Here is a 27,957-nt window from a genome sequence, read left to right as displayed (position 1 = left end):
ATCCACTATCACCTCAAGAGATTGCAGCGACAGTGGATGCATTGGCTATGATTTTCCAAAATTTTCCAGATTCTGAAACAGTCTCAGCAGACTGGAAATTAGTAAATGTAATACCTCTATTTAAGAAAGGAGGGAGAGAGAACACAGAATTTCTGGCTAGTTGATTAGCCTGACAGTCAAGGGGAAATTGCTGGAATCTATTAAGCGAGTAATAACAGTGTACTTAGAAAAGCAAAGTGCCATCAGCAACGTCAACAGTTTTACAAATTCATTAGCAATTTTGAGGATATTATTAGTGTAGAATAAAGGGGACCCATAAGATATACTGAAATGGAACTGGTGAAAATGCTCAAACATAGACAAAGCATGCTTTATATTCCAAAAAAAAAGCTGGAGGTTCGGTATACAATTTTTACAAATAGTGTAAAGAAAATTTGTACGAGAGGCCTGGATGACACCTTGCTGCTTTCAAGTTGCTCTTAATCCAATAGAAAAGATAAAAGCATCTTCTGCTATTTTTATCCCCGACTATCCTGCAGACACCAGCTCCAGCCAGCACTTGAGTTTTACGGATGCCAGCAGCCCCATACAAATACTATCCTTGATGCAGCAACCCAGACAATGCTAACAGGTTATCAGTTAGGAAATATCAAAGTCAAAAATGTCCTCACCTGCATCATGCCTGCTGCAGCAGGAGATGTGAACAAATGGGAGACGAGATTCTGCCCCATTTTGTCACCCTTTACTGACTTCTGGCATTGAATCAACGTTAGTGACTTTAGTGCTGTTTTGGGTGAGATCAGATATCTTAAAAACAGGCAGATAGCAGAATTTGAATTCAATGAAAAATATCTGGGGTTAAGAATTTACCAATGACCATGAAATCATTGTCAATTGTTGGAAAAACCCATCTGGTTCACTAATGTCCTTTAGGGAAGGAAATCTGCCATCCTCACCTGGTCTGGCCTACATGTGACTCCAGAGCCACAGCAATGAGGTTGATGCTCACCAGCCCTCTGAAATGACCTAGCAAGCCACTCAGTAAAGGCAACTAGGGTTGGGTAATAAGTGCTGGTAATGCCATATCCTATGAATGAATAAAAAAGATTTTCTCCCTTAACCAGTTATTCCAGTCTTTCCTCATAACTCAGTCGTTGGGAAAGGGTGAGTTGTGAGGTAGAGGCACACCGCATGTCTTTTTTTTTGGATGGATGAAATACAATGACCTGAGTAACTTTATGCAGCTACATCTACTTTGTAATCTAGTAAATTAATCTTACCACTTATCATGGAATGCATTCCTCACATTGTAAGATAAAAGAGAACATACAACACAACCCCCAGTAAAATAAACAATTGAAGATTTCCCAAATAAAATGAAAGTTTGTTTCAATATTTTAATCATTGAAGATGTTTTACTTTACTTGCAAATTTTTAATTGGCACTGTCAAGTTGTTCACCTGTAAAATTATTCCTACCAGCAGCAAATAGACAATGAATCCAGTCTTTAACAGCAAACTGGCTGCAGAGTAGGGATTAAACATAAAAAAATAGCAGGAGTGGGCTATTCAGCTCTTCAAGCCTCCTCTGACAGTCATTTTGGATGAATATCAAATTCTTTATCCTGATCCTGCCTTTCCCCCATATCTTTAAATTTAGATGAAGATTCCCATTTGGGACTTTTACATTAGGGTTTCACTCACATACAGACCAAGTAATGGTTAAAGGTATTTTTTCAAAGATAAATTAGGGCATCATGATCAGCACAGGTTTGGAGGGTGGAAGGGTCTGTTCTTGTGCTGTACTTTCCTTTGTTAATTTCTTTATCCTCTGATTGAGCTTTCATGCTGGATTCAAGAGATCACGGAATCCCCACAGTGCAGGAGGCCGCCATTTGGCTCTTTGAAACCTGCACCAGTGACAATCCCACCCAGGCCCTATCCCAATACATTTATCCTGCTAATCCCTCTGACACCAAGGGTCGATTTAGCACAGCCAATCAACCTAACCTGCCCATCTTTGGACTGGGAGGAAACCAGAGCACCTGGAAGAAACCCATGCAGACACGGGGAGAACGTGCAAACTCCACATAGTTACCCAAGACCAGAATTGAACCCTGGTGCTATGAGGCAGCAGTGCTAACCACTGTGCCTCTGTGCTGCCCAGATCATTCCTGTTGCAACACCATTATGTATCAGTAGCTTGTCTTGCAGAATTTTACTTTTTAAAAGGCAACAACATTGAAAGCCAGTAGCGGAATTCCACAGCATTCACTTCTACACTTTATCAGGTGCAGCAGGTGTGCAATTTCAGTGGCATGGCTCCTTTAAGTCAATGGATGGCAGGCCCAAAGTCGCAGTACAGCTGTGGGCAGGGATTAATTTGAGATCAACACTCAAAGACAGGATTCACTTTTGTTGCAAGGGCTCCACAGTAAACATCGATAACATCATTAAGTTACTGAATCCGAAAAGGATTTGAAAATGACATGGATTAAATAAACAGTGCAAATAGTATAATACAAGAGAGCTTGATTTGTAAGAGTATCAGAAAAATGGAGGCTGAAGCCAAAAAAAACACTTTCCAGTTAACATTTATCACTTGTTGAGTCTAAAATTTGAACAATAGTCAACGAATGCAGCCACATTTATAGCATGTATGGAATTATTTTTATTTGTTGTGAAATTGGATCCTTTTTACAGCTATTGGACTGTATCTAGTCATGAGACAAGTGGAATACAAGATCTGACTACGCTAAATTTTAAAAACATTTCAACAAAAAATGCCAGAAATCAGTTGCAAAGAGGGAAAAATTAATATTTTAGACACAACTTTAGGTCAAACTCCACTTGAAACATTTCTGATCCTGATCAAAATGGCATGTGTTTCCAGTTGCTTTGCTTTTAAAAAAAAAACTTTCAAAAACACATTGGGTCAGTGCTGATACTGTGAAGGCCATTCATCCAAATTCCTCTCACCACTATTTTAGCAGTGGTGTCAAGCCATTGGTCAAATGCTCACAACAACTGTCTCACAACACAACTTCAAGGCCGCAATATAGGCACGTTACAGCTCTCAGGATTCATAGAATTATAGAGTAGAATCACAGAATCCCTACAGTGCAGAAGGAGGCCATTCGGCCCACCAAACCTTCACCGTAAACAATCCCATCCCCGTAACCTCACGTATTTACCCTGCTAATCCCCGAGACTAACGGGTAATTTAGCATGAACAATCCACCTAACCCGGGCATCATTGGACTGTGGGAAGAAGCCCAGCACCCAGAGGAAACCTACACAGACATGGGGGGGGGAATGTGCAAACTCCACACAGTCACTTAAGGCTGGAATTGAACGTGGGTCCCTGGTGCTGTAAGGCGTCAGTGCCACTGTGTCAACCCAACTCATTGAGTTCAACAACTCCTGCATCATGACTCTTTTATAATATCCGAAACCCTTCCCCAATGGGCTGTCATTTGTTCTTAAGTTTTGCCTTCACTGAGCATTGACTTTTACTCTCCAATTAACACATTCTAATATCTTTAACTGACTATTAGCACCTTCTCCTGTCATTAACATTTCCTGTGTCTTGTGACTTTGTTGCAATTTCTCCAAGCAGCTAGCACCACTGACTCTCGACTCTACTCCATCTATTCCACCCTCTCTTATTCAGTATATAATCCATCACATTTCTCCCCTCTTTAACTCTGGAGCAGTCATACATACTCAAAATGTTAACTTTTTTTTCCTCTCTCTCTACAGATACTTAATAAGAAGTCTCACAACACCAGGTTAAAGTCCAACAGGTTTATTTGGCGACACTAACTTTCGGAGTCTCAAGCTCCTTCACCAGATGAGTGAGGACTTCTGTTCACAAACAGGCATGTAAAGACACAAACCAATTGTAAAATTAGAATGGAATGGTTATAGTAAAGAAGGAGGTCATTTGGGCTGTCGGATCTGTGCTGGCTCTCTGCAAGAGCAAATCAGCTAGGCCCACGTCCCTGCAAATCCTCTCTCTTCAGATTACTATCTTATTTTATTTTGAAATGCATGATTGACCATTCCTCCATCACAATCTCAGCCACTGCAATCCGGATCTTAACTGGTCACTGTGTTTTCCCTCACGTCATCACTGGTTCTTATGTAATTTGTCCATTTTTCCATTGAGGCACCCACTTGTCATTGCTTCCACACAGCATTAAATCACATTCAAACCTGCACCGACACAGCTCTGGAAATGGTGAGTTTGTCCCCTTCCGCTCTAAGATCAATTGACCAATCTGTTTCAACAATGACTGCCTCTATGGCAGAGGACCTGAGGAAATAGCACTGCATTGTCTAATCAAATCAAATCTAATCTAATCAGGGTGGCACAGGGGTTAGCACTGCTGCCTCACAGCGTCAGACTTAGGTTCAATTCTAATCTTAGGTGACTGTCTGTGTGGAGTTCACACGCTCTCCCCATGACTGTGTGGGTTTCTGCCGGGTGCTCCGATTTCCTCCCACAGTCCAAAGATGTGTGGGTTAGATTGATTGGCCATGATGTGGAGATGCCGGTGTTGGACTGGGTTAGGCACAATAAGAGGTCTCACAACACCATGTTGTGAGACCTCTTACTGTGGGGCAGTGCTCCAAAAGCTTGTGCTACCAAATAAACCTGTTGGACTTTAACCTGGTGTTATGAGATCTTTTACAATGTCTTTTAGTGTCAGGGGGACTAGCAGAGTGAACTAACGGGGATAAGGGCTGGGTGGGATTGTGGGCGGCACGGTATCACAGTGGGTTAGCACTACTGCTTCACAGGTCCAGGGTCCTGGGTTTAATTCTCGGCTCGGGTCACTGTCTATGTGGAGTCTGCACATTCTCCTCGTGTCTGCGTGGGTTTCCTCCAGTTTCCTCCCACAGTCCAAAGCTGTGCGGGTCAGGTTGACTGGCTATGCTAAGAAATTGCCCCTTAGTGTCCAAGGTAGCAGAGGTTAGAGGGATTAGTGGGTACAATATGTAGGTAGGGCCTGGGTGGTATTGTGCTTGGTGCAGACTCGATGGGCCGAAGGGCCTCTTTCTGCACTGTAGAGATTTTATGTCCGTTAGGCACAGAGCCACTGGACAGTAATCAGGAGATGGAATGTACATGGGGTTAACTATCAGCTCAGAGTTGCAGAAGTCAGTTGCAGCTTCCCTGTCTAAAGCCTTGCATGATGTGGGTATGCCAGCGTCGGACTGGCGTAAACACAGTAAAAAGTCTGACAACACCAGGTTTTAGTCCAACCTATTTATTTGATAATATACTCACTAGCTTTCGGGTTAGCCCCTTCGTCTAAACTGTCTGTGCTTTATATGCTCTGTCTGAGGCCAGAACTCTCCATTCACCTGACGAAGGGGCTAACCCGAAAGCTTGCGAGTATATTATCAAATAAATAGGTTGGACTAAAACCTGGTGTTGTCAGACTTTTTACTGTGTTAAAGCCTTGCAGTCAGAGAACGGAGCTCAGATTACGTATTTAGCAGGATCCCAGTGTGACAAAGTACATGAAATAAAACCTTGCCATTCAGGGGGCACAATGGTTAGCACTGCTGCCTCGCAGGGCCAGGAACCCAGGTTCAATTCTGGCCTCAGGTTTCTGTCAGTGTGGAATTTGTACGTTTTCCCTGTGTCTGTGTGGGTTTCGTCCAGGTGCTCTCGTTTCCTCCCACAGTCCAAAGGGTTAGGTTGATTGGCCATGCTAAATTGCCTCTTAGTTTCAAGGGGATCTAGCAGGGTAAATACATGGGGTTATGGGGATAGGGTGTGGGTGGGATTGTTGTCGGTGCAGGCTCGATGGGCCAAATAGCCTCTTTCTGCACTGTAGGGATTCTATGAAATCAGAGCATTTCTGTACAGCCATTAATACAAAAAAATACTAAAAATTTGTTTTCATTTTCAAATCGTAGTTTTACCAGCATTTGCAATTCTACTGGTCTTTGATACCTCCACCGATCAAAAATAACTATTAATAACTATCTAATTGAGTTCACTAACTCCCTCCTCTTCGTCATCTGTGCTTTCGCTGCTTTCAATGGAATCTGTTATTGTCATTTGATTGGAGTCCCCTATCTGTATATTCCTGGCATGCTGAATCTGGATTATGTTGGTGCCTTGGCTTTGCTGCTGATTAGGACTACTGAGAGTTACACCTTGACCTCCCTGGCTATTGCCAGGATTAATGACCTGAAATGGTTGCATAAATGGATACAAGGCAGGTTGTGAGCTAACATTTGGCTGGTTCAGTAATATTGATTGTAAAAGAGGATTAAAGCCAAGTGGAGATGCAGGGAGGCCAGGGTGCAGCAGGGGGTTAAGCACAGGCTGTGTATGTCCATTAACTGGAGCAGCTCCTGGACAGGGTGGATGTGACAATGGGTAGAGTTGTCGCATTTGGGCTAGTTGACTGTATAATTGCATATAGTTCATTTGAGCTGATACAGTTTTCAGTGTATTTTGAATCTCTCTTCGGGCTTCACATTCCTTTTCTTGAATCTGCTTTTGCCTTTGCTCCTCAAGCCAAATTTTCTTATGCTTCTCAAGTACTCCCCAAGTAAACGTCTTTCTAACATGTCTTTCAAAATGTTTGGAATTCTCATCGAGAATGTTGATAGCACGCAGTGCAAAGGGGATATCCTCTTTAGGCATCCGACTCTTCTGCGGTAGTAGTGGAATGACTGAGTTATATTTGTATTCATTATTGATTGAATTTATCAGGACTATATTGGTCTTGTACTCTTCCCAGCGACTCTTAAAATTGTTTGTGAGGAGGAGGATTGTGAAGGCAGAATTGCTAACTGCATCTTCAATGCACTTTATTGGTGATCGTCCTGGGAGAGAGAATTCCTCAAAATACGTTGCACCCTCCATTTTCACTAACAATTCCAGTCTATCTTGCACACTTTCTGCAATTTCCACATCCTCTGGGGCATGCAAGATCACAAAGTGGAAAAATTTGTCCTCAAAGCTCTCGTCCACTGCCTTAGCAGACATGGTTTCAGAAGAGAGCGACTGGTCACCCATTGATAGCTTCTTAACTCCATCTGAAGGATTGTGTGAAAGGGAATTGGTATGTTCGACATTCCCTGTCTCCTGGACCCCTGACATGTTTGACTTTGAAGTAACTACCTGGCTGCTACTTGTTTTTCCAGTGCACTCGGTTGGTCTCACGTCATCGACAGTTCCTGATGGGCCTCCAGTTGAACAAGCTGAGAGGACCTTGTCCTGTTTTCCACACCGAGCCCCAATGCTGTGGGTCACCCTCTCCCCTCCCACATTCTCGTCAGAGGGTAGATTCAATACATTGTTAGAATCATTCAAAGCTACATTGGCAGAACTGACAGGGTTAACTGTGTTCTCTTCAGTGTTTGCTGTTGAGGAATTTAAATTGTCTCTACACGAATTGGAAACAAATGACGCAGTAGGAGATGCACTAATTTCAAAATGGCTGGGTACAGTAATTTCTGAAGTGTTGCATGAGTCAGTCGGAATTTGATTCAGATTGGTCCTGTATGCAGCAGTTGATCTCGTACTCAGACTTGGTTCTTCAATTGACTTCAGAGATGATACTTCATCGTTCACCTCCTCTTGAAAATCCAGAGGACCACACAACACCCTAAATTCTTCAATACGTTCCTGAAGATCTAAACTATGCTTTTGATTGTTGGACTTGAGTGCTTTGATGGCAGCTTTGCAGACTCGGTTCCTCATGGAGAGTTGGCACAGATTTTCTTCAACAAGCACTGACAGCATCAAAGCCAAGTCTGTGAGAACACTACCATCTTGCACAGCAAACTCTTCACTTGACATCTCAAGTCGTTCCCCTTCTCCCTCCGCACCACCTCCTGAGCCTACAACTTTGTTCAAAATGTACCGGGCGGATCTACTTTCCGGCATCTCGTTTAACACAGATCTGGCTGCTCTCTCAGCCTCGTTTTTCTTTTCCAAGAAGAATGATATAATACTGTACAGGAGTCGGTGAACCTTTGAAGCTCTCGGGCTGTCAGGATTGAACTTATACCACAGGCTGAACAGTCTTTGCTCTGTGACTCCAGACAAAATGTCAAACAAATCATCAAGAGATGGAATGTGATCGCAATCTTCTGCCATAATTGTGCCTAGTGTCAAAACGGAGTTAGATTAATGGAACCAAAAGGGACCAGCCTGTGTTTCAACATTGCTACCAGTTCCATTCAGGCTGATCTGGCAATGGGAGTTGGGCATGTTGTACTGGAAGGGAATTCTGTAACCCTATTTGCATCTTGTAATGCTCAGGTCAACTGAGATACATTGCTGGGTTCCGTCAGTTCAATCTGAAAAAGAAAAGAGAATACAAAAGTTACTTTTCTTGGCAACAACATTTTCAGGACTAGTTCTGTATGCTATTCTCTTTCTTCTTTTATTTAATGCGGTTTGTTTATACTGAAGTCTGGTTTCATGCTCAGGTAGCCATTCTTCATATGTAAACTTAAATTGAGAGTGTCATTAGGCTAACTACCCATAGAAGACATCAGAGTATAGAGCTATCTTCTCTTCATATCATGTCCAATGATTAATAATCAGGAGGAGGATATCCATCTTCATACATTCAACTGTAGTAGCCTAATGCCACTATGGTTGAAACCAGCTAACTCAATGCAACGTAGTGTTCAAATTCAGGACTTTAGTCTCTGGAGGCTTTTTTTTAATTCATTCATGGGACATGGGCATCACTGGCTGGTCAGCATTTATTGTCCATCCCTAGTTGCCATTGAAGGGCAGTTGAGATTCAACCACATTGCTGTGGTTCTGGAGACACATGTAGGCCAGACCAGGTAAGGATGACAGATTTCTTTCCCTAAAGGACATCAGTGAACCAGATGGGTTTTTCCAACAATCAACCATAGTCACGGTAGATACTTAATTCCGGATAGTTTTTACTGAATTCAAATTGCACCATCTGCTTTGGCAGGATTCGAACCCAGGTCCCTAGAACCTTAATTGAGTTTCTGGATTAATAGTCAAGTGATAATACACCTAGACCAACACCTCCCCTGAGGTTGGATCATGTCTATATCCAATGGGCCACATCAGTATTCATGGCACCAAGGGCAATTTTGCTCTATTCAACAGAAACCAGCACAAGCATATTTTAATGGTCCCTTTCATTGCACTGCAAATTCATGAAGTATTATCTCCCAGTTAAATAACATTTGATAGTATTTAACTTATTTTAGGACTAGTGGCATTGCTCACTAATTGTCAGATGCTGGACTATTTTACAAGCATGGGGTGTGATCTTATGTAAATGTATTATTGTTATAATCTCAGTAGAGAACAGTAAAATTTTTGTTTTGGAAATCCAAAAACCCAGATAATTACTAAAAGAATGAAGTCACAACATTCACTATTTAAAACAAAATTATTTTACTACACAAAAATCAAAGAACTAATCACGTTGCTATCATAAATAGTCAGTTACAGTAAAGATATTCAAAGTACCATGAACTAACTAAATTGTACTCTAAACCCGAATTGGCTTAAATTTCCTTCCACATCTATTTTGACTTGCACACCAAAAAAGCTCAAGTCAGTAACTTATCACAAATTGTTCTGAGTACTGTTTCAAAGATTCATGTAACAGTTGATATTTCTTGAGTCTTACATTACTTTTGGCAAGGTTGCCCCTTCAAATCTCCTCCAACTGGTCCCACAGCCGTAGACTCGCAGGTCAACACAGAACTCACTCTCTTTCTTCTCACCTTGTCTATTCCAGAAATCCAACTCCCTGTTGCTAGAGTTCAGTTATCAAGGATTTAAATCCTTTTAGCCAACAGACCAAATTTTAACTGAATTCTGTTTGGAGATGTCTCCTGCAGCCAGCTTTTTCTATACCATACTGCTTGAAAATATAACCAGACACAGGAATCTACTCCCCCCTGTAATTAATTGCTTATTTACTCTTTGTTCTATCACTATTCATCTCCGAGACAACTTGATCATATGATCAGTTACTGGAAGCAAGTTGCTTTTTACAAGAGATCACCTTCCAAAGAAATTTAGTTTTTAAAGGGACTATCAACGCATTTAAATACAGCTCCCCCCCTCCCCCCTCTACCCTGCTTAACAAAAAGCACTTGGACCATTACATTATTCTGCAGCCAAAAATCAAGTTATATTCAAGATGATGTGCTCCATTTGCACACAGGTCTCTTCATTGTAAGTAAACACAGCCTGAGATCAATGAGTTGTATTGCTCCTTGTGTTGGGAAGTTTGAAGACTAAGTGGTTTGTTATTTCCTAGGGCAATTCTGAAAAAGAATGCTTTTTGTTTTAAACCTTTTTTTTTAAACTGAAGTGACATTTGAAGAATATTAGGGTTCTGAGAGAACTTCCATCTATAGTGCACTGAAATCTTTTACAACCGAGTTGATTTGATTTGACTTGACTTCAAGTTGACACTTCCAACAATGCAGTATTCCCTCAGTATCGCACCAACTATCAGTCTAGATTATGCTTGACCAACACAAGGCCTGTGGGTCTCTACCCAGCCCACTGAGCCTTTCCATTCAGCCCTGGCCCCTGTTCCAAAACGTAGATGAATTTGAAGATGCCTCAAAGAACTGTTCCTCCAATCACAGGTTGTTTCCTTATTGCGTTTGCTGTTGCTAGGTCACTAGTGAGCCAATCAGCAGTGAATATGAGTGAGAACAAGTCTGCAATTGGAGGAACAGTTTTCTTTAGCCCAAGGACAGAAAATATGCTGTGACATCAGCCATCAGTCAGCTGGGGAGGGAGGTTTTCAGGGTGGGGGAAAGAGTTGAGACAGCGGCCGAGTGCAGGGAGGGGGCAACGGGCAGGTCTGGAGTGCCTGCAAGGAGGATGGGAAAGGGAGAAAATGAGCAAGCACCGAGTCTGGGGAAGAGACTGACTGGTGGAGTGGGGTGCTGCTGCTGGTTATAGGGGATGGAGAGAAGAGACTGGTTAGTGGTCAGGGGGCAGGAACTGGCTACTGTGTGTGTGAGAGCATGTGAGTGAGGGGGCACATGTGCACGAGAGAGAGAGAGAGAGAGAGAGAGAGAGAGAGAGAGAGTGAATCTGGCTCAGTCCCAGTCTCAGAGTTTGTTGCACTCACCCTCATTGCCACATACCAACATTGCTCACACTGGGGTGTTTGAGGGTGCGTGTACAAGTACCCGGTGAGTGAGTTGGAATTACACAATTTGATCCGCTCACACTCGAGTGGTCATCCTCATTAATTACCCATTATTTTAAATTTATTGCTTAAGGTTCACTCAAAGTTGTTTCTTTTCTTCGTACCTCAACATTTTATTGAAATTCTGTTCAATGTTGCACCAAAACATCATTTTGAAATTTGCTCATCTGTCCCATGAGTGTGAAAAAAATTGAAATGTGGCCCCTTGTGCAAAAATGCTTGATAAGCCTATTCCAGATTATATACTCAAATATAGTTTAAACCCACAATCTTCTGACTCAGAAGCAAGAGTGTGGTTGACTGAGCCAAGCTATCGACTCAATATCAAAGATGCATTGTCGCTGCATTGCCAATTATTTCTGGATGAAAACAGAGATTTGAGCTGTTCCCAGATCTCCATTAATATCTATGCCAGAATAATCACCCCAACCTTCTCTCCCTATAGCAAAATACCAGGGCCTTTGCATCTCTGGTCTCTTGAACATATCCGGACAGTAAGATGAATTGATAAAGCAGACAGAGATCAACTATTTCCACTGATCAGCAGGTCCAGGGCGAGAGGATGTGGTCTGAAAATTCGAGCCACACTTCTGCATGTGATTCTCTTCTAGAAAGGACAGCTGCTGATATGGGTCAACTGGTCATTTTAAATATGATATTGATATTATTCAAAGTTACTAAAGGATATTTGACTAAGGTGTGTATATGGAGTTAGTTTGCAGATCAGCCATGATTTCATTGTTCAATGGAACAGGTACAAAGGACTAAATGGCCCACTCCTGTTCTGACGTTCCTGACAAAAAAGTTTTGAGATCAGGAATTCACTGTGTTGAGGAATGAAGAATCAAGATCCACCTCGAAACAATCTACGAGGAGGGGAGGCAGTGGCACAGTGGAGTTACCACTGGGCTAGCAATCCAGAGAACGCGCTGGGCATCCTGGTTCAAATCCCACCATGGCAGATTTCAACAAAAATCTGGAATTAAAGTGTGATGACAACAATGAAACCACTGTCGTTAAAAACCCATCTGGTTCACTAATGTCCTTTAGGGAAGGACATCTACTGTTCTTACCCAGGTCTGGCCTACACGTGAAGCCAGACCCACATCAATGTGGTTGAGTCTCAAATGCCCTCTAAAATGGGAGGGCAATTAGGGATGGGCAATAACTGCTGGCCAGCCAGCGACACCTACACGCCATAAAAAAGATCTAATACACTGCATATCTCTAGTAAAATGTACCTCTAAATACACTAGCCATTAAGTGGGATTATGGCACTAAATCCCTACAACTTGTGGTACTTGTACACCAGGGAAGAGGGTGATGTAGTGGTAACATCACTGAAATAGCAATCTGGGGGAACAGGTTTAAATCTCACTACCGTATCCGATGGAATTTGAAATCAATGAATAAAAAAAAATCTGGAATTGAAAGCTAGCCTCATGGTGACCAAGAAACTATTACCAATTGTCATAAAAACCAAACCGGTTCACTAATGTCCTTTAGGAAAGGAAATCTGCTGTCCTTACCTGGACTGGCTCACACGTAACTCCAGATCCACAGCAATGTGGATGACTCTATCAAGCCACTTGGTTCTAGGGCAATTAGAGTTGGGCAACCTTGCCAGAGACTCCCAACATCCCATGAAAGGAGAAATCAATAAAATAACAATGACATTCACACCACTCCTATCACAGCCTCTACAGCAATTCAGTCACATTCACCACGCCCATCATGCCAAGGAATATTCTGGCTCCACACTTACAGGAAGACCAATAAGAATCAAGTCCTGATTAGGTAAAATTGGGTGACCATCCAGACAGCTTCAGAGACATCTAGATAGTGACAACTTCCCCCAAAATTTCAAGTTTAAGGCCCAATAAAGAAACATCATCAAAAAAAGCAACAACATGGCTTCAATCCCATCATAAGCTCTGTCTGTGATATATTTAGAAAGGGGAACCTCATGATGCCAATTGCAGCTGTGCCAAGATACTAAGAACAATCCAGCCTCAGTGCTACAAGATTATAACCAGCAGCAAATCTCAATTGGCAAGAAAGTGTTGACATTCAGTTTTGAAATGTGGATAGACAAAAATGAATCTCCTTTGTGAGAATTTGTATCTCACTATTTCCTCCCTCCACTTCCAGGCTACATGATAACTGCACCCAGAAACCGGGCTACAGTGCTTTTGAAATGGTTAAGACAAAAGACACTCCAAAACAGTTATTTTTTTTAGATATGGTGGTTAAGAAGGCATTTTGAATACTTGCATTTATTAACCAAGACAGAATACAAGAGCAGGAAGGTTATGACGGAGCTGTGTAAAATGCTCATTAGGCTACAGCTAGGGTATTGTGTGCAGTTCTGGTCACCACACTATAGGGAGGATGTGATTGAACTAGAGAGCGTACAGAGGAGATTCACCAGGATGGTGCCTGGGCTGGAGTGTTTCAGCTGTCAAGAGAGACTGGATAGAGTGAGGTTGTCCTCTTTGGAGCAAAGAAGCTGCGGGAGGAGACCTGATTGAGGTGTACCAAATTAAGAATGACATACATAGTTTAGGAGATAGGAAGAAACTGAAGATACTGGGAAACCTTTAATAGTGGGTCAGTAACCAGGGGGTATAGATTTAAGGTAAAATGCAGGAGGTTTAAATGAGATTTGAAGAGAGATTCTTTCTACCCAGAGGGTGGTGGGAATCTGGAGCTCACTGCCTGAAAGGGTGATAGAGGTGGGGAATCCTCACAAATTTAAGTATTCAGATAAGTACTTGAAATGCCATAGCATATGAACACAATGGGTCAAATGACCTCCATGTGTGCTGGACTCATTCTATAAAGTGACTAAGTAATCTATTTCATTAATGTTACCTGAGTTATAAATTTTTAACCAGGGAATTTCCCCCCTTGGCCTCAAATCCAGGAGCCCAACAGAAATGTGTGGCTGCAAATCTGTTACCTCTAGTGGAGCCTAGCCCCAGAATCTTCCCTTCTGACAATTAAAGTTTCTTATCCATGGCATTATCCCAAAGAATGTACGATATATAAGCTCTGTGACTTTAATGTTCGTTCTATAATGGGATTCCCAAATATGCAAACAGTATGTAAAGGACAGTCCGAATCAAGCCTGCTTTTGTCTAGACCAGCCTTCCTGTGTGTAAAGACATGCGTCCCAACGAAGATCAGCCATCAAAATCAGCTGATTTTCTCCCATTTGGGAACCCTATTTTAAACATAACTTTGGCTATGAGGGGTGATCTTACAGAGACGTATAAGGTAATGAAGGGGATGGATAGGGTAGAGGTAGAGAGATTCTTCCCGCTCAGAAAGAACAGCAGGACTAGCGGACACAGCCTCAAGATAAGGGGGGCAGTTTAGAACCAAGTTGAGGAGGAACTTCTTCACTCAAAGGGTGGTGAATCTCTGGAATTCTCTGCCCATTGAAGTGGTGGAGGCTGCCTCGCTAAATATATTTAAGACATGGGTGGATAGGTTTTTGGTAGGCAAGGGGATTAAGGGTTATGGGGAGAAAGCGGGAAAGTGGAACTGAGCCACTTCAGATCAGCCATGATCTTACTGAATGGCGGGGCAGGCTCGAAGGGCTAGATGGCCTACTCCTGCTCCTATTTCTTACGTTCTTATGTTTTTATAAGGCTATGGACCAAGTGCTTGAAAATGGGATTACAATAGATTGGTGCATGATGGTTCGCGCACACACGATGGGCTGAAGGGTCTCCTCCTCTGCTGTATGACTCTATGATACATTGTTTGGGAGAAGATGGCGACTTGGAGAGACAGAATGAGATTTGCAGAAAAGCCATGCACAGAGTGCAGACAGAGACAACAGAGAGAGGAAGGCGAGTGATTGGGGAGAGAAAGAACCTGTTGATCCCATTCGTTCTTCTTTTGTTTCTCTCTAATATGGCTGAGAGGGAAGAGGGAGCCAGAGAGAAACTGGCTTTACTTCCAGTGAAGAATGTTCCCAACTTCACCATGGAATTCATTTACTAATTCTTTTCTGCAACATTATCTCAGCCTTGACAAATGAGTTGGTTTGAAAATCCTGGGCTGGCAGTGTTTGATTTTAGCTGGAGAATGGTAACGAGGTGTTATCGCAAAAGCCAAACTGGTGGCACTATCTTTAACTGTTGACATTAGTTATGTGACGCTATTTAACTACCTCCACAATGACTCAAATAACAGCACTGCCCTGTGTGATACTGAGTCACACGGGAGCAAAGATTTCACATTTGATCCCGTTTGTGCGGAGTTACCTGTTGAATGATTCAAGACGTTGGAACAAGAGAACTGTAGCCTGGTCTGAAACAAGATTCAGTGGCAATGAATGCTAATTAACACGCGGTGGATACAATTATATCCTGCACTACACAGGGATTCTCGTTAACCTGAATAAAAGAAATAGGGGCAGAAGTAGGCCATTCACACCTCAAGCCTGCTCTGCCATTCAACAAGATCATAGCTGACCTGATCATAGCCTCATTTCCACTTTCCTGCCCATTGCACATAACCCACGACTCCACCATAGTTCCAAAATCTGACTGCCTCAGATTTAAATATATTAAAGCGACTCGGCCTCTACAGAATTCTGAAGAATCAACACTTCCCGAGAGAAGAAATTCCTCATCTTGACCTTAAACGGGTCACTCCCTTAACCTGAAAACTATGCCCCCGGTTCTAAATTCCAGCACAAAGGGAAATATCTGCTCAGGTCCATGCTAGGGGAGGCAACAGTGCAGTGGTACTGTCAGTGGACCAGAGACCCAAGACATTGATCTGGTGATCTGGGTTCAAATCCAGCCATGTCAGAGGGCAAAATTTGAATTCAATAAAAAGTCTGGAATTAAAATCTAATGATGACCTCGAAACCGTTGTAAAAATTTACCAATGTCCTTTCTTTCCTTTAGGGAAGGAAATCTGCCATCCTTACATTTACATGTGACTCCAGACCCACAACAATGGGGTTGACTCTCAAATGTCCTCTGAAATGCAGGGCAGATAGGGACAGGCAATAAATACTGGCCTAGCCAGGAATGCACACGTCTTACAAAATGATTTTTAAAAATCATAACTTTAAATGTTTATCCTTGGAGTAGAATGAAAAGCAACATTGATTACGCTACCTCCTGCGTAGAGCTGAGCTACACAAAAACAGAAGGCCCATGTTTGACCTACCAGACTCTAATTCCACTTACTAATTTGACCAATCCCCAGCCAAAGTTAAAACAGGGTTCCCAAAAGGGAGAAAAATCAGCTAATTTTGATGGCTGATCTCTTGTTGGGACGTGTGTCTTAACACACAGGAAGGCTGGTCTAGACAAAAGCAGGCTTGATTCGGACTGTCCTTTACATACTGTTTGCATATTTGGGAATCCCATTATAGAACGAACGTTAAAGTCACAGAGCTCATATATCGTACATTCTTTGGGATAATGCCATGGATAAGAAACTTTAATTGTCAGAAGGGAAGATTCTGGGGCTAGGCTCCACTAGAGGTAACAGATTTGCAGCCACACATTTCTGTTGGGCTCCTGGATTTGAGGCCAAGGAAGGAAATTCCCTGGTTAAAAATTTATAACTCAGGTAACATTAATGAAATAGATTACTTAGCCACTTTATAGAATGAGTCCTGCACACATGGAGGCCATTTGACCCATTGTGTTCATGTCAGCTCTCTGCAAGAACCACTCATCCAGTCCCATTTTCCTGTTCTTTCCCCTTATCACTGCAAGTCTGTGCAGTGATTGCTGTCCAAAGCCACACATGAAACAGCCACTCAGGCAAGGTCTCAAAGAAAAACCACCATAACGTGACCACACCTCAGCATAAGCAGGGAAGTTGGTGAGAAGATTGAAGTGAAAATGAGACTGCTACTGTAGGCTAAAAAAATAATCTCATCCACTCTCTTGCCCCATCATAACCTCCTTCAGGTACCATGCCCATTCAGGGCACCGGAGATCATGGATTGGTCATGGCCAATAATAAATCAGTTTGGCCAGGAATGCATCAGTCTGGGAATGCATCCCAGACAACCCTACCTTCCAGTCTCTGCATAATGTTTACAGTGCAGAACGAAACCACTTGGGCCAAATAGAGGAGACAGTGAAGCAGTGGTATTGTGGAGGGTCTAATAATCCAGGGACCCAGGATGATGTTCTGGGGACCCGGGTTCAAATCCCACCACGCAGATGATGAAATTTGAATTCAATAAGAATCTGGAATCAGAGGACTATTAATGACCAGGAAACCATTGTCGATTGTCGGAAAAAGCAATCTGGCACTTTAGGGAAGGAAATCTGTCGTCCTTACCCAGTCTGGTCTACATGTGACTTCAGACCCACAACAATATGGTTGATTCTTAAATGCCCTCAGAAGTGGGCAATAAATGCTGGCCCAGCCTGCAACACCTTCATCCCATGAACAAATATATAAAAAAAAATTGGTCTGTGGCATAGTTTATGTTCCACATCTCTTACCCCATCAGCTCATTCTATTTCCCTCTCATGTATTTATCCAGCTTCCAGTACAATCCAGCTATGCCACTCACCTGAACTACTCTGTGGTAACAAGTAATGAATGCTCTAACTTTTTGTGAATGCCCAAGTGATTTGATTATGCACAGGGCCCCTTTAGATGTTGTTGCCTGCCAAATGTGTGAAACAAAAACTGGAAACTCCAATCTTTGATTGCTCTCCCCTTTCCCTCTAATTCTCTTTCTCCCCTCATCTTACCCTTTGCCAGGTTTTCAGGAACTCTGCCAAACCTTACCCTTTCCAGCCTGGAATGAGTTGTTCTGATCTTAGTTTCATCCGCCTTTATCCAATCCATGCTGATGCTTTCACTTCAGTGCCTTTCTTTCTGCCCAGAACTTTAACAATTCCTTCTCCAGTCAATCTGACCTCCTTCACTGGCTCTGCCCTTTCTCATCATCATTCTCCTCCATGTGTTCCTCTTGCCATTCACATCAGGGGCTGTTGTATCAGCCACCTCAGATTCACTGCTTCCCCTCCTCATTTTAATCTAGCTCTCTCGAAACATAGAGCACCGTCTCTGTTTGAACTCTGCAGTCATTATCAAACTTCGTTTCACCGCTCATGTAAAATCACTTCACATTTCCAGTCCCTGCCAGGTAGGCTTTGCCTGCCGTTGCTTCCATAACACCACAGAATTCCTACATTGCAGAGGCAGGCCATTCAGCCCACTGAGTCTGCGCCTATGCTCCATAAGAGTCTCTTACCCAGTCCCAGCCCCACCCATCATACATTATGGCTAAACCACCCTACACGTCTTTGGACGTTAAGGGTCAATTTACCGAGGCTAATCCACCTAACTCCACGTGCAGGAGGAAATCGGAGCACCCAGAGAAAACCCACATAGATATGGCCGTGTCACAGTCTGTAAGAGCCAACTCACCAAACTTGTTCTTACTTCACAGTCACTCACTCCAGATAAAAGATGGTGTAACAGCTCACCTGGATATTAAAGAAGTCATGTCACTGAGATCTTTGTTTGTACTCAGTGCCCCTCCCTGACCTTTTTCAATGACAATGTTGGTTCTCAGTCTAACCTGGAATTTTTTTTTAAACTGATCTCTCACCTTTGGGTGATCCACCTCTCTCCCTTTCCTTTTAGATGTTTGTCTCCATAACACAAAATAATAAACTTTCCATAGATTCCACAAACCCACTGGCTCCCACCATTACCTTGGGGCATGTTTAAATTTTCCCATAAAGACTCCATTTAATTTTTCTGTCCCAGTCACATCTTACTTTGAGAATTCCACCCTGGTTTCCAAACTATTCTGGTTTCTCAAGTCCATTTCTCAATTCAACAATAGTTACAAGGACATTTTAATTTTATCTGGTCTGATCCAATATGCTATGAACCTATAGTCTTATTGAGTGGTGGTGCAGACTCCAGAAGGGCCGGAATACCTTGGTCCCACTCCTATTTCTTGTGGTCTTATATAACTGTGAGATGATTATTTTCCCAATTGGAAAAAGTTTTCAGTGTTTGCTTGGAGTTGTTCGTAATTCCACCTTCCCCAACTCTCTGAACTCTTCTTAAAACATTTTAAAATGAGTGATTTTGCATGGCTGCCCCAGTGAGCGAATGTTGAGCTTTACCTGTTAACCCCGGCAAGATTTCCTCTTCTGTGCAGAAATGGAGCGAAACCCAATAACTCGCTCCAAAGACACGGAGCCAGCCCAATTCTGGAGAGACAAATCCTCACCCTGAACTCTGTCTCCCTCTCCTCCAAACTCTTGCCTCTCGCTGAGTTTGGATCAGGAGCAACGCTGGTGTCAACATCGACCCGGAACCTCTCTCAAAATCGCACTTTGCTGACGAATGAATGTTAAAGAAAAAAACAACAACCAATGACAAACCGACAAAGTTGCTGCGTGGCTGTCTGGTGCAGATAGGAGGTAGCACCTGATACAACACAGCCAGTCATACACATTGGGCTAGGGCCAGACACACACAGAGTTAGGGACAGGCGCACACATAGAGTCAGGGATAGTCAGACACACACACACACATATATATACATAGAGTCAGTGACAGACAGGCACACACAGACATAGAATCAGTGAGACGTACACACACACACATAGTCAGTGACAGACACACACACAGGTACATAGAGCCAGTGACAGAAATAGACACACAGCCAGTGACTGACAAACACACACACACAACACATAGTGACAGACAGACACATACAGCCAGTGACAGACAGATAGAGCCAGCGATAAACAGACGGACACACACACACGCAGCCAGTGACAGGCAGACACACACACACACACAGCCAGGGACAGAGAGAGAGACACACACACATAGAGCCAGAGTCAGACACACACACACACACTTAGAGCCAGTTACTGACAGACACACACACAGAGAACCAGTGACAGACACAGACAGACACACACGCACACAGCCAGGGATAGACACACACATAGAATCAGTGACAGACAGACACACAAGCCAGTGACAGGCAGACGCACACACACAGAGCCAGTGAGAGAGACACACACACTCAGAGACAGTGACAAACAGACACTCACACACATGCACCCACAGCCAGGGACAGACACACACACATACACACACACAGAGCCAGGGCCAGATACACACACACACACGAAAACAGAGCTAGATGCACTCAGATACGCACACCATAAGGCCACTCGGCCCATCAAGTCTACTCCTTCATTCAATCATGGCTGATTTTTTTTCATCCCCATTCTTCAGCCCTTTCTCCATTACCCCTGATCCCCTTATTAATCAAGAACCTATCTATCTCTGTCTTAAAGATATTCAATGACTTGGCCTCCACAACCTTCTGCGGCAGAGTTCCACAGATTCACCACTCTCTGACTGAAGAAATTCCCCCTCATCTTTGTTTTAAAGGATCATCCCTTTAGCCTGAGGTCGTGCCCTCTGGTTCTAGTTTTTCCTGCTAGTGGAAACATCCTCTCCACATCCACTCTGTCCAGGCCTTGCAGTATCCTGTACACACACAGACGTTGAACTAGGGTCTGACCCACACACACACATATATTGAGCTAGGGTCAGACACACACACAGACATTGAGCCAGAGTAACACACAGAGATTGAGCAAGAGATAGAAACGTACCCAGACGTTGAGTCAAGGACACTGTCAGGTGTCTTTCCCTGCACAGGGATTCCATTCTTGTCTGCTTACTTAGACAGTTTTCCATAATGTAAGCCTAACTGTGACACTAATAAATAAACTTCAAATTCCTGGATTATCTTCCCAGAAAGTATTCAACTTATGTGAAAGAATTTGCATTTCTGAAGTGCACTTGATATTTATCAAGGTAAGAATGTTAGAGGTTCAAGAGGGCTTCCTCGCTCCTTGTTTAGCCTTGCCTATGGTGTCTCTCTTTGTTTTTTAGCCTGGTGACACTCACGGGAAAATGACACAAACTGCATTCTATTGAAATTCTGCAGCCAACCCATGGAACTGTATTCCAGCAAGAATCTTTCCCTTCGGCAGAGGGACGTGGAAGTAGGGGAAGTTAAAGGGAAAACACTAACCAATTCATCTGAACTGTGGCATGGGGTAAAAGTCAGGGAAAAGACTTTTTCCACAAAGCCACACACTCCAATCTCTGCTTGTACAATCATATCAACAGCATAGTAGGAAGGAAATATAACAATAGAAAATGTTTGGCCAGGTCATGAAGGCAAGGGTACTTTCTCCTAGAGAGGAGAGAGAGTTTGAGCTCAATCTTAAACACTTCCCCACATCCATTTAGAGATCAGTCATGGCACTAGCCAAAGACTAAATTCAGTTGTCCTGTTCATGGACTACAATGGTAGGTAACCAATGGTAGAGTCATAAAGGTTTACAGCATGGAAACAGGCCCTTCGGCCCAACTTGTCCATGCCCCCCTTTTTTTAAACCCCTAAGCTAATCCCGATTGCCCGCATTTGGCCCATATCCCTCTATATCCAATGTACCCATGTAACTATCTAAATGCTTTTTAAAAGACAATTGTACCCGCCTCTACTACTACCTCTGGCAGCTTGTTCCAGACACCACCCTCTGTGTGAAAAAAAAGCTCCTCTGGACACTTTTGTATCTCTCCCCTCTCACCTTAAACCTATAACCTCTAGTTTTAGACTCCCCTACCTTTGGGAAAAGATATTGGCTATCTAGTTGATCAGTGCCCCTCATTATTTTATAGACCTCTATAAGATCATCCCTCAGCCTTCTACGCTCCAGAGAAAAAAGTCCCAGTCTATCCAGCCTCTCCTTATAACTCAATCCATCAAGTCCCGGTAGCATTCTAGTAAATATCTAGTTTAATAATATCCTTTCTATAATAGGGTGACCAGAATTGCACCCTGTATTCCAAGTGTGGCCTTACCAACGTCTTGTACAACTTCAAGACATTCCATCTCCAACATTCAATGTTCTGACCGATGAAACCAAGCATGCTGAATGCCTTCTTCACCACTCTGTCCACCTGTGACTCCACTTTCAAGGAGCTAAGACCATGTACCCCAGATTTCTTTATTCTGTAACTCTTCCCAACGCCCTGGGCAGTGCTGCATCATATGGTGTCCTCATATTTCGGGTGAATGCAGTTAGCTGGACAAGAACTCTCTACCGTCAGCACTCTGTAATATAAAGTGGCAAAACTATTTTAAAAAATAATCTGAGGACGTTTGCTGCCAAGATTGCATTTTATTTACAGTCATAAGACCTTCATTCACTGCAGTCCAAGTGGTGAAGATGGATCCAGAGTTGGGCAGTTTTACTGATTTTAGCCCGGAACAATGAAGAAACAGCCAAGTCAGAAAGGTGTATGATCTGAAGGAGATTTGGAGATAGTGCCTGTTGCTTTTTCTCTTCTAGGTGATGTAGGTTTGATATGTGCTGTTGAAGAAGCCTTGTGAATTTTCTGCAGTGCATCTTGTATAGAATATACACAGCTGCCACTGTGTGCTGAGAGAATACACATTCAATCTAGTAAACGGGGGATTGATGAAGCAGACTAATCTGTCCAGGATAGTGTCAAGCTTCTTGGTGGCATGGTGGCACAGTAGTTCATTGCTACCTCACAGCGCCAACGTTCTGGGTCCAATTTTGACCTTGGGTGACTGTCTGTGTGGAGTTTGCACGATCTCCCCGTGTCTATGTGGGTTTCCTCCAGGTGCTCCGGTTTCCTCCTACAGTCCAAAGATGTGTAAGTTAGGTGGAGTGGCCATGCTAAATTGCCCCTTAGTGTTAAAGATGTTCAGATTAGATAGTTTAGCCATGCTAAATGTGCGGGGTTATGAGAATAGGGTGGAGGGGAGGGCCTGGGTGTGATGTACTTTTGGAGATACGGTGCAGACTCAATGGGTCAGGTGGCCTCTTTCTGCACCTTTGGAGTTCTGTGATGATGATTAATGGATCCAGACAGTATTCTATTACACTCCTGACTTGTGTCTAACAGAGAGACTTTCAGGGGTTAGGAGGTGAGGCACACACTATAGAACCACACACTGTAGAATACCCAGCCTCTGACCTGCTGTTGTAGCCACGATGTTTCTGTTCCGTCAAGCAATTGAGCATTTGGTCAATGGTAACCCCAGAGGATCATGATAGTAGGGACTTGGTGACAAATTTCAAAAAAGAGATTTGCTGTTGTAGAAGATTGCATTGCCAGACATTTCTGTGGGGCAAATGTTACTTGCTATTTATCGGTTCAAGCCTGGATATTATCTATGGAGACCTGGTAGCTTTGAAGTCCCACATGTATGAGGTTTTCAAGAGCTGCTGCCGACATACTATATAATTATCAAACTGGAGTTAGATTGCAATGGGATATGTGAGTCTCTGTCTTCTGCTTCATTTGATTGGAACAGCAGCATCATGTAAACAGGGGAGAGTGGCACACCAGGTCACAAGCTTCTGTCTGATCATTGAGCTGCGGGAGATATTGTTAAACCTCAACATGAAAGAGGAACAGAAGATAAAAAAGTTGACAAAGAGGAAGTCTGACCTGAACAAAGAGTCACAACTAAGATAGGCCTTGAGTTCTGCATTCCAAGTGTCATGTGGAATTGGAATCTGGGGAGAACCCCCACCCTTGTCAGTCTTGTACCAATGGTAGCACACCTTTGATCAGATGGGCCTAAGTGGCTTGAGTACATAATCCGGGCTCCCTTTCCATTGCAATACTGAGTGAGTGCTGCACTGATGGAGCTGCCATCTTTCACGTGACATGTTAAATTAAGACCTTTTAAAATTCATTTCTGAGATCTGAGCATCGCTGGCAAGGCCAGCATTTATTGCCCATCACTAATTTCCCTTGAACAGAGTGGCTTACTAGGCTATTTCAGAGGGCAAATTTGAAGTGTGCTGTAGGCCTGGAGTCACCTATAGGCTAGGCCTGGTAAGGACAATAAATTTTTTTCCCAAAAGATGTGTTTTTATGACAATGAACAATGGTTTCATTAGACTTTTAATTCCAGCTTTTTATTGAATTCAAATTTCACCATCTGCCATGGTGGGATTTGAACTCAGGTCCCAGGTCTTGTTTTAGATCTCTAGATTGTTAGTCAAGTGACAATACCACTGCAACACTGCCTCTCCACGATGGATGGATGTTTAAAATAAGCCCATTACACTGTTTGGAGGTGGTCTGGTGAGGGATGTACTCCCAATGTTCTAACTAACATTTATCCCTATACCGGTATCAGTAAAACATATTCTCCGGTTATCAGTGTTTGTGGAAATTTGCTGTGCACAAGCTGGCTATCGTGTTTCCTAAATTACACCAATGATCACACTTCAAAAGTACATAATTGTCTGATGATCCTGTTTCCAGTTTACAATCTCTATGCTGTTAAATATCTGACATACCTCTGTAAGTTTCCTCTCCTTAGTAAAAAAAACCTCTCTTTTGTGGCCTTTAATGGCTAATGGATGATTTAAACCCAGAATAATTCACGCTGATGCCAGATCCACAGGATTGTCCCATAGAGTGGAGTATTTCCAAGCTTGATTGGCTGGGGACCAGGTGGTGGAGAGGGGAGTTCCAAAAATAGCAGGGGGCCACACGTAGATGGAAGGTTCCCCAGAAGGCGGGTTAGTTTTCTATTCAATGGAAGTGGGCAGCGAATTTAAATCAATACAATCCAAATTAGGGGTAATCTGAGTGCCATTTGGGTTTAGGATTCAGGGGAGGCTGCCAATTTAGTGGAGGCAATCTCCCTGCAGCAGTCCAGGGGCCACCGGAGCCAAAGCTCCATCCCACGAATAGAGGGCTAGTGGCAGGAAAGGCCACTCCACATGGCCCCAACACTGCCAGCAGAAGGGCTTCCCCCTCCAATTGGAGGGGTTGTTTGCTTGGCCCCTTTAAGTATGTAGTTATTTTCATGTCTTTGAAGGAACCTCCATTTTGAGGGGCCCTCTTGATCTGCAATCTCCTTCAGCAAGACCCTCCTCTCTCCATGAGGTTGGCGGGGCTCCAGGCCATTGACCGTCTGCTTGGTGTGCCTGCCCGCCCGCTGCCCTTAATTGGACATGTAGTTCAAAGGCAGCCAATTAGGAGTCCACCTCAAACTATAATCCCTGTGTAGGTCTCACTCCCAGCAGGTATGGGCTCAGGATCCCAATAGGTCCTGGGAATGGGGTCCTAAAGCCTGAGGCAAAATTCAGCCCATTTTGTCATGTGCAATGTAATAAAATTAAATAATTTAATATCACATTCAGATTTGGATACATTTTGTTGGCTTTAACAAACTTTTATAGGTGTGTAAAAGCATATTGCCTCTTTAATACACCATACAATTCACATTGATATTTCAACATGTTTAGATTATTCAGGAAATATGCAATATTTCTACAATTCTTTTCAGTGCACATTGTAATTACAGTAGGTTGCACAGTGTGTTAAATTTCTTTTAAATGTAAGGTATCTTTACAATTTGGTACTAAATTATTTGATCAGAGGTGAATTAGAAATGATTGGCAGGTAAATTACATGGAACTCTGCATATTGTCAATACTTATTGGAAGGGAAATTAATCCAAGATTAATCGGACTCTTCCTGTTCTCACTTATTCATTCTCAGAACCTCAAAAGTGTGGAATTTCTTTCCTTCCTCAGCTTTCACTTCCTTCTCGAATTGACAGATCTTTAACTGCAAGCATTGATTAACCTCATAACTATTTTACAATCTCATTTTCTCCACTATTTTTCCCAATATTGGCAGTGTTCAGCCTTCGTTTAGGTTTCTCAGTGAATAAATAGGTGCCTCTTTAAAACCCTTTCCCTTCTGGAATTAGGAATAACTACCACTGATCATAACTCTCTTGTTTGGCTTTTTCCATGTTATATGACGTCTTCGCAAAGCTGATTGATCACCCTTCTCCATCTCCATTCATATCAATGGTCACTTCAAAACATAGAACATTACAGCACAGTACAGGCCCTTCAGCCCTCAATGTTGTGAAATGATATGTCCAATCCCAAGATCAAGCTATCCCCTCCCTATAATTCTGGAGTGCTCCATGTGCCTATCCAATAACCGCTTGAAAGTTCCTAAAGTGTCCGACTCCACTATCACAGCAGGCAGTGTATTCCACACCCCAACCACTCTCTGAGTAAAGAATTTACCTCGGATGTCCCTCCTATATCATCCACCATGAACCTTATAGTTATGCCCCCCTAGTAACAGCTACATCCACCCGAGGAAATAGTCTCTGCATGTCCACTCTATCAATCCTTCTCATCATCTTATAAACCTCTATTAAGTCGCCTCTCATCCTCCTCCGCTCCAAAGAGAAAAGCCCCAGCTCCCTCAACCTTTCCTCATAAGACCTACCCTCCAAACCAGGCAGCATCCTGGTAAATTTCCTCTGCACTCTCTCCAATGCTTCCACATCCTTCTTTTAATGAGGTGACCAGAACTGAACACAATATTCCAAATGTGGTCTCACCAACGTCCGGTATAGTTGCAGCATAAATGCAGCAGATCTATTACAATTTAAAAAGCACAGTGAGAGTCTCCTTTTAATATTCTCTGCTTCAGTGGAAATAGTTTGAATATTTTGAATCTTTCTCCATTACCACGATTCCGGGTAATGACATCATCCTACGTAGTACATGGCTTTAATGTCCTTTCCATAATTGGTCACATTATAATGGAACACCTGAGAATACCCAGTGCAGTCCCAAAATATGTAACAAAGGCTTGTATCTTTCTCTTGCTGTTTTGTTTAACACAGTGGGGTGTTTAGTTCACATAGTGCTCCTTTAAATGATGTTATGCAAGCTTGTATTACTTTCCCCAAGTAAAGGTGATGTCCTGGACCACTTCGTTAATGGCATTCACCTTTGATATATTTGAAAAACACCGCAAAGTATGCACAGGAAATGACCTGTGATGCTGTCTGCTTCATGGAATCGATGTAGTCTGAGTAGCACCACCAGAGACACTGCTATGAATTCTCGCTCTAGCTAACTCCCAAAGCTTCACAAATAGGGGCCGAAATTTGCCTCGCCCGCCATGGGAACTGGAGCGGGCAAGGGGCAGAACATGGAAAGTTCAGTTGAATTCAGGCAGGATTTCGGCTCTTGGAAGGCCAGAAGAGTCAAACCAGAGTTAAGCACTCAGTTGAAATAGGGGGCTAAAGGACAAGAAATAGTTGGACATAAGCACATAAAGATAATTCAGTTCCCACTTTGTCATACATTGGCTCCTTATTTTTACATATTTCCATTACAAATTTGTTTGTCCACATTTATTATGTAAACTATTCATTAAGCCTGTGTGTATAGGGTATAACTACAGCATAAGTTTATACTGGAAATTTATTAGCAGTCGATCTTTCATGGCATTGCATACTGATGTTAAGACCAAGGTCTTCAAGTGAAGCAGTGTTAAAGGTTGGGATGTTATTGGACCAGGGCACGTAGACCTGATCTAGTCTGCAAGCTAATTTCATTTGTTCTTTTTTAACATTTCTTTCTAATCTTCGCCAATTTTTAAAATGGAAACTGCCCACACAAACTAGCCACACTGTATTTACAACCTCTTGCCAATGTTAGCATTACGGCACCTCCATGGATGCAATTATATAATGCTTCCGTGATAAATGTAGATGTAGGAATTTATAATTGAAGCTAATAGTATACACAGATGCAAAATGTTTAATGTATCATTAGGTGACCTCCCAAGACACT

General features: G+C 42.8%; 1 protein-coding gene across 1 annotated transcript; it reads right to left on the bottom strand.

The window, feature by feature from the left end:
• Positions 1-95: 95 nt before the first annotated feature.
• On the bottom strand, positions 96-19,554 carry ticam1 (TIR domain containing adaptor molecule 1). Its single transcript, XM_080212764.1, has 3 exons — positions 19,366-19,554; positions 5,470-8,336; positions 96-5,192 (listed from the first exon to the last, which is right to left on the bottom strand). Exon 2 carries the CDS (start codon positions 8,131-8,133, stop codon positions 6,004-6,006), a length of 2,130 nt encoding a protein of 709 aa, XP_080068890.1. The 5' UTR covers positions 8,134-8,336; positions 19,366-19,554; the 3' UTR covers positions 96-5,192; positions 5,470-6,003.
• Between the last annotated feature and the right edge of the window lie 8,403 nt (positions 19,555-27,957).

Source organism: Carcharhinus amblyrhynchos, chromosome 26, assembly GCF_965287045.1.
Source record: "Carcharhinus amblyrhynchos chromosome 26, sCarAmb.v2.hapA, whole genome shotgun sequence".
Lineage (NCBI taxonomy): Eukaryota > Metazoa > Chordata > Chondrichthyes > Carcharhiniformes > Carcharhinidae > Carcharhinus > Carcharhinus amblyrhynchos.
The sequence above is the reverse complement of the archived record's forward strand: the minus strand, read 5'-3'. Positions and strand labels throughout refer to the sequence as shown.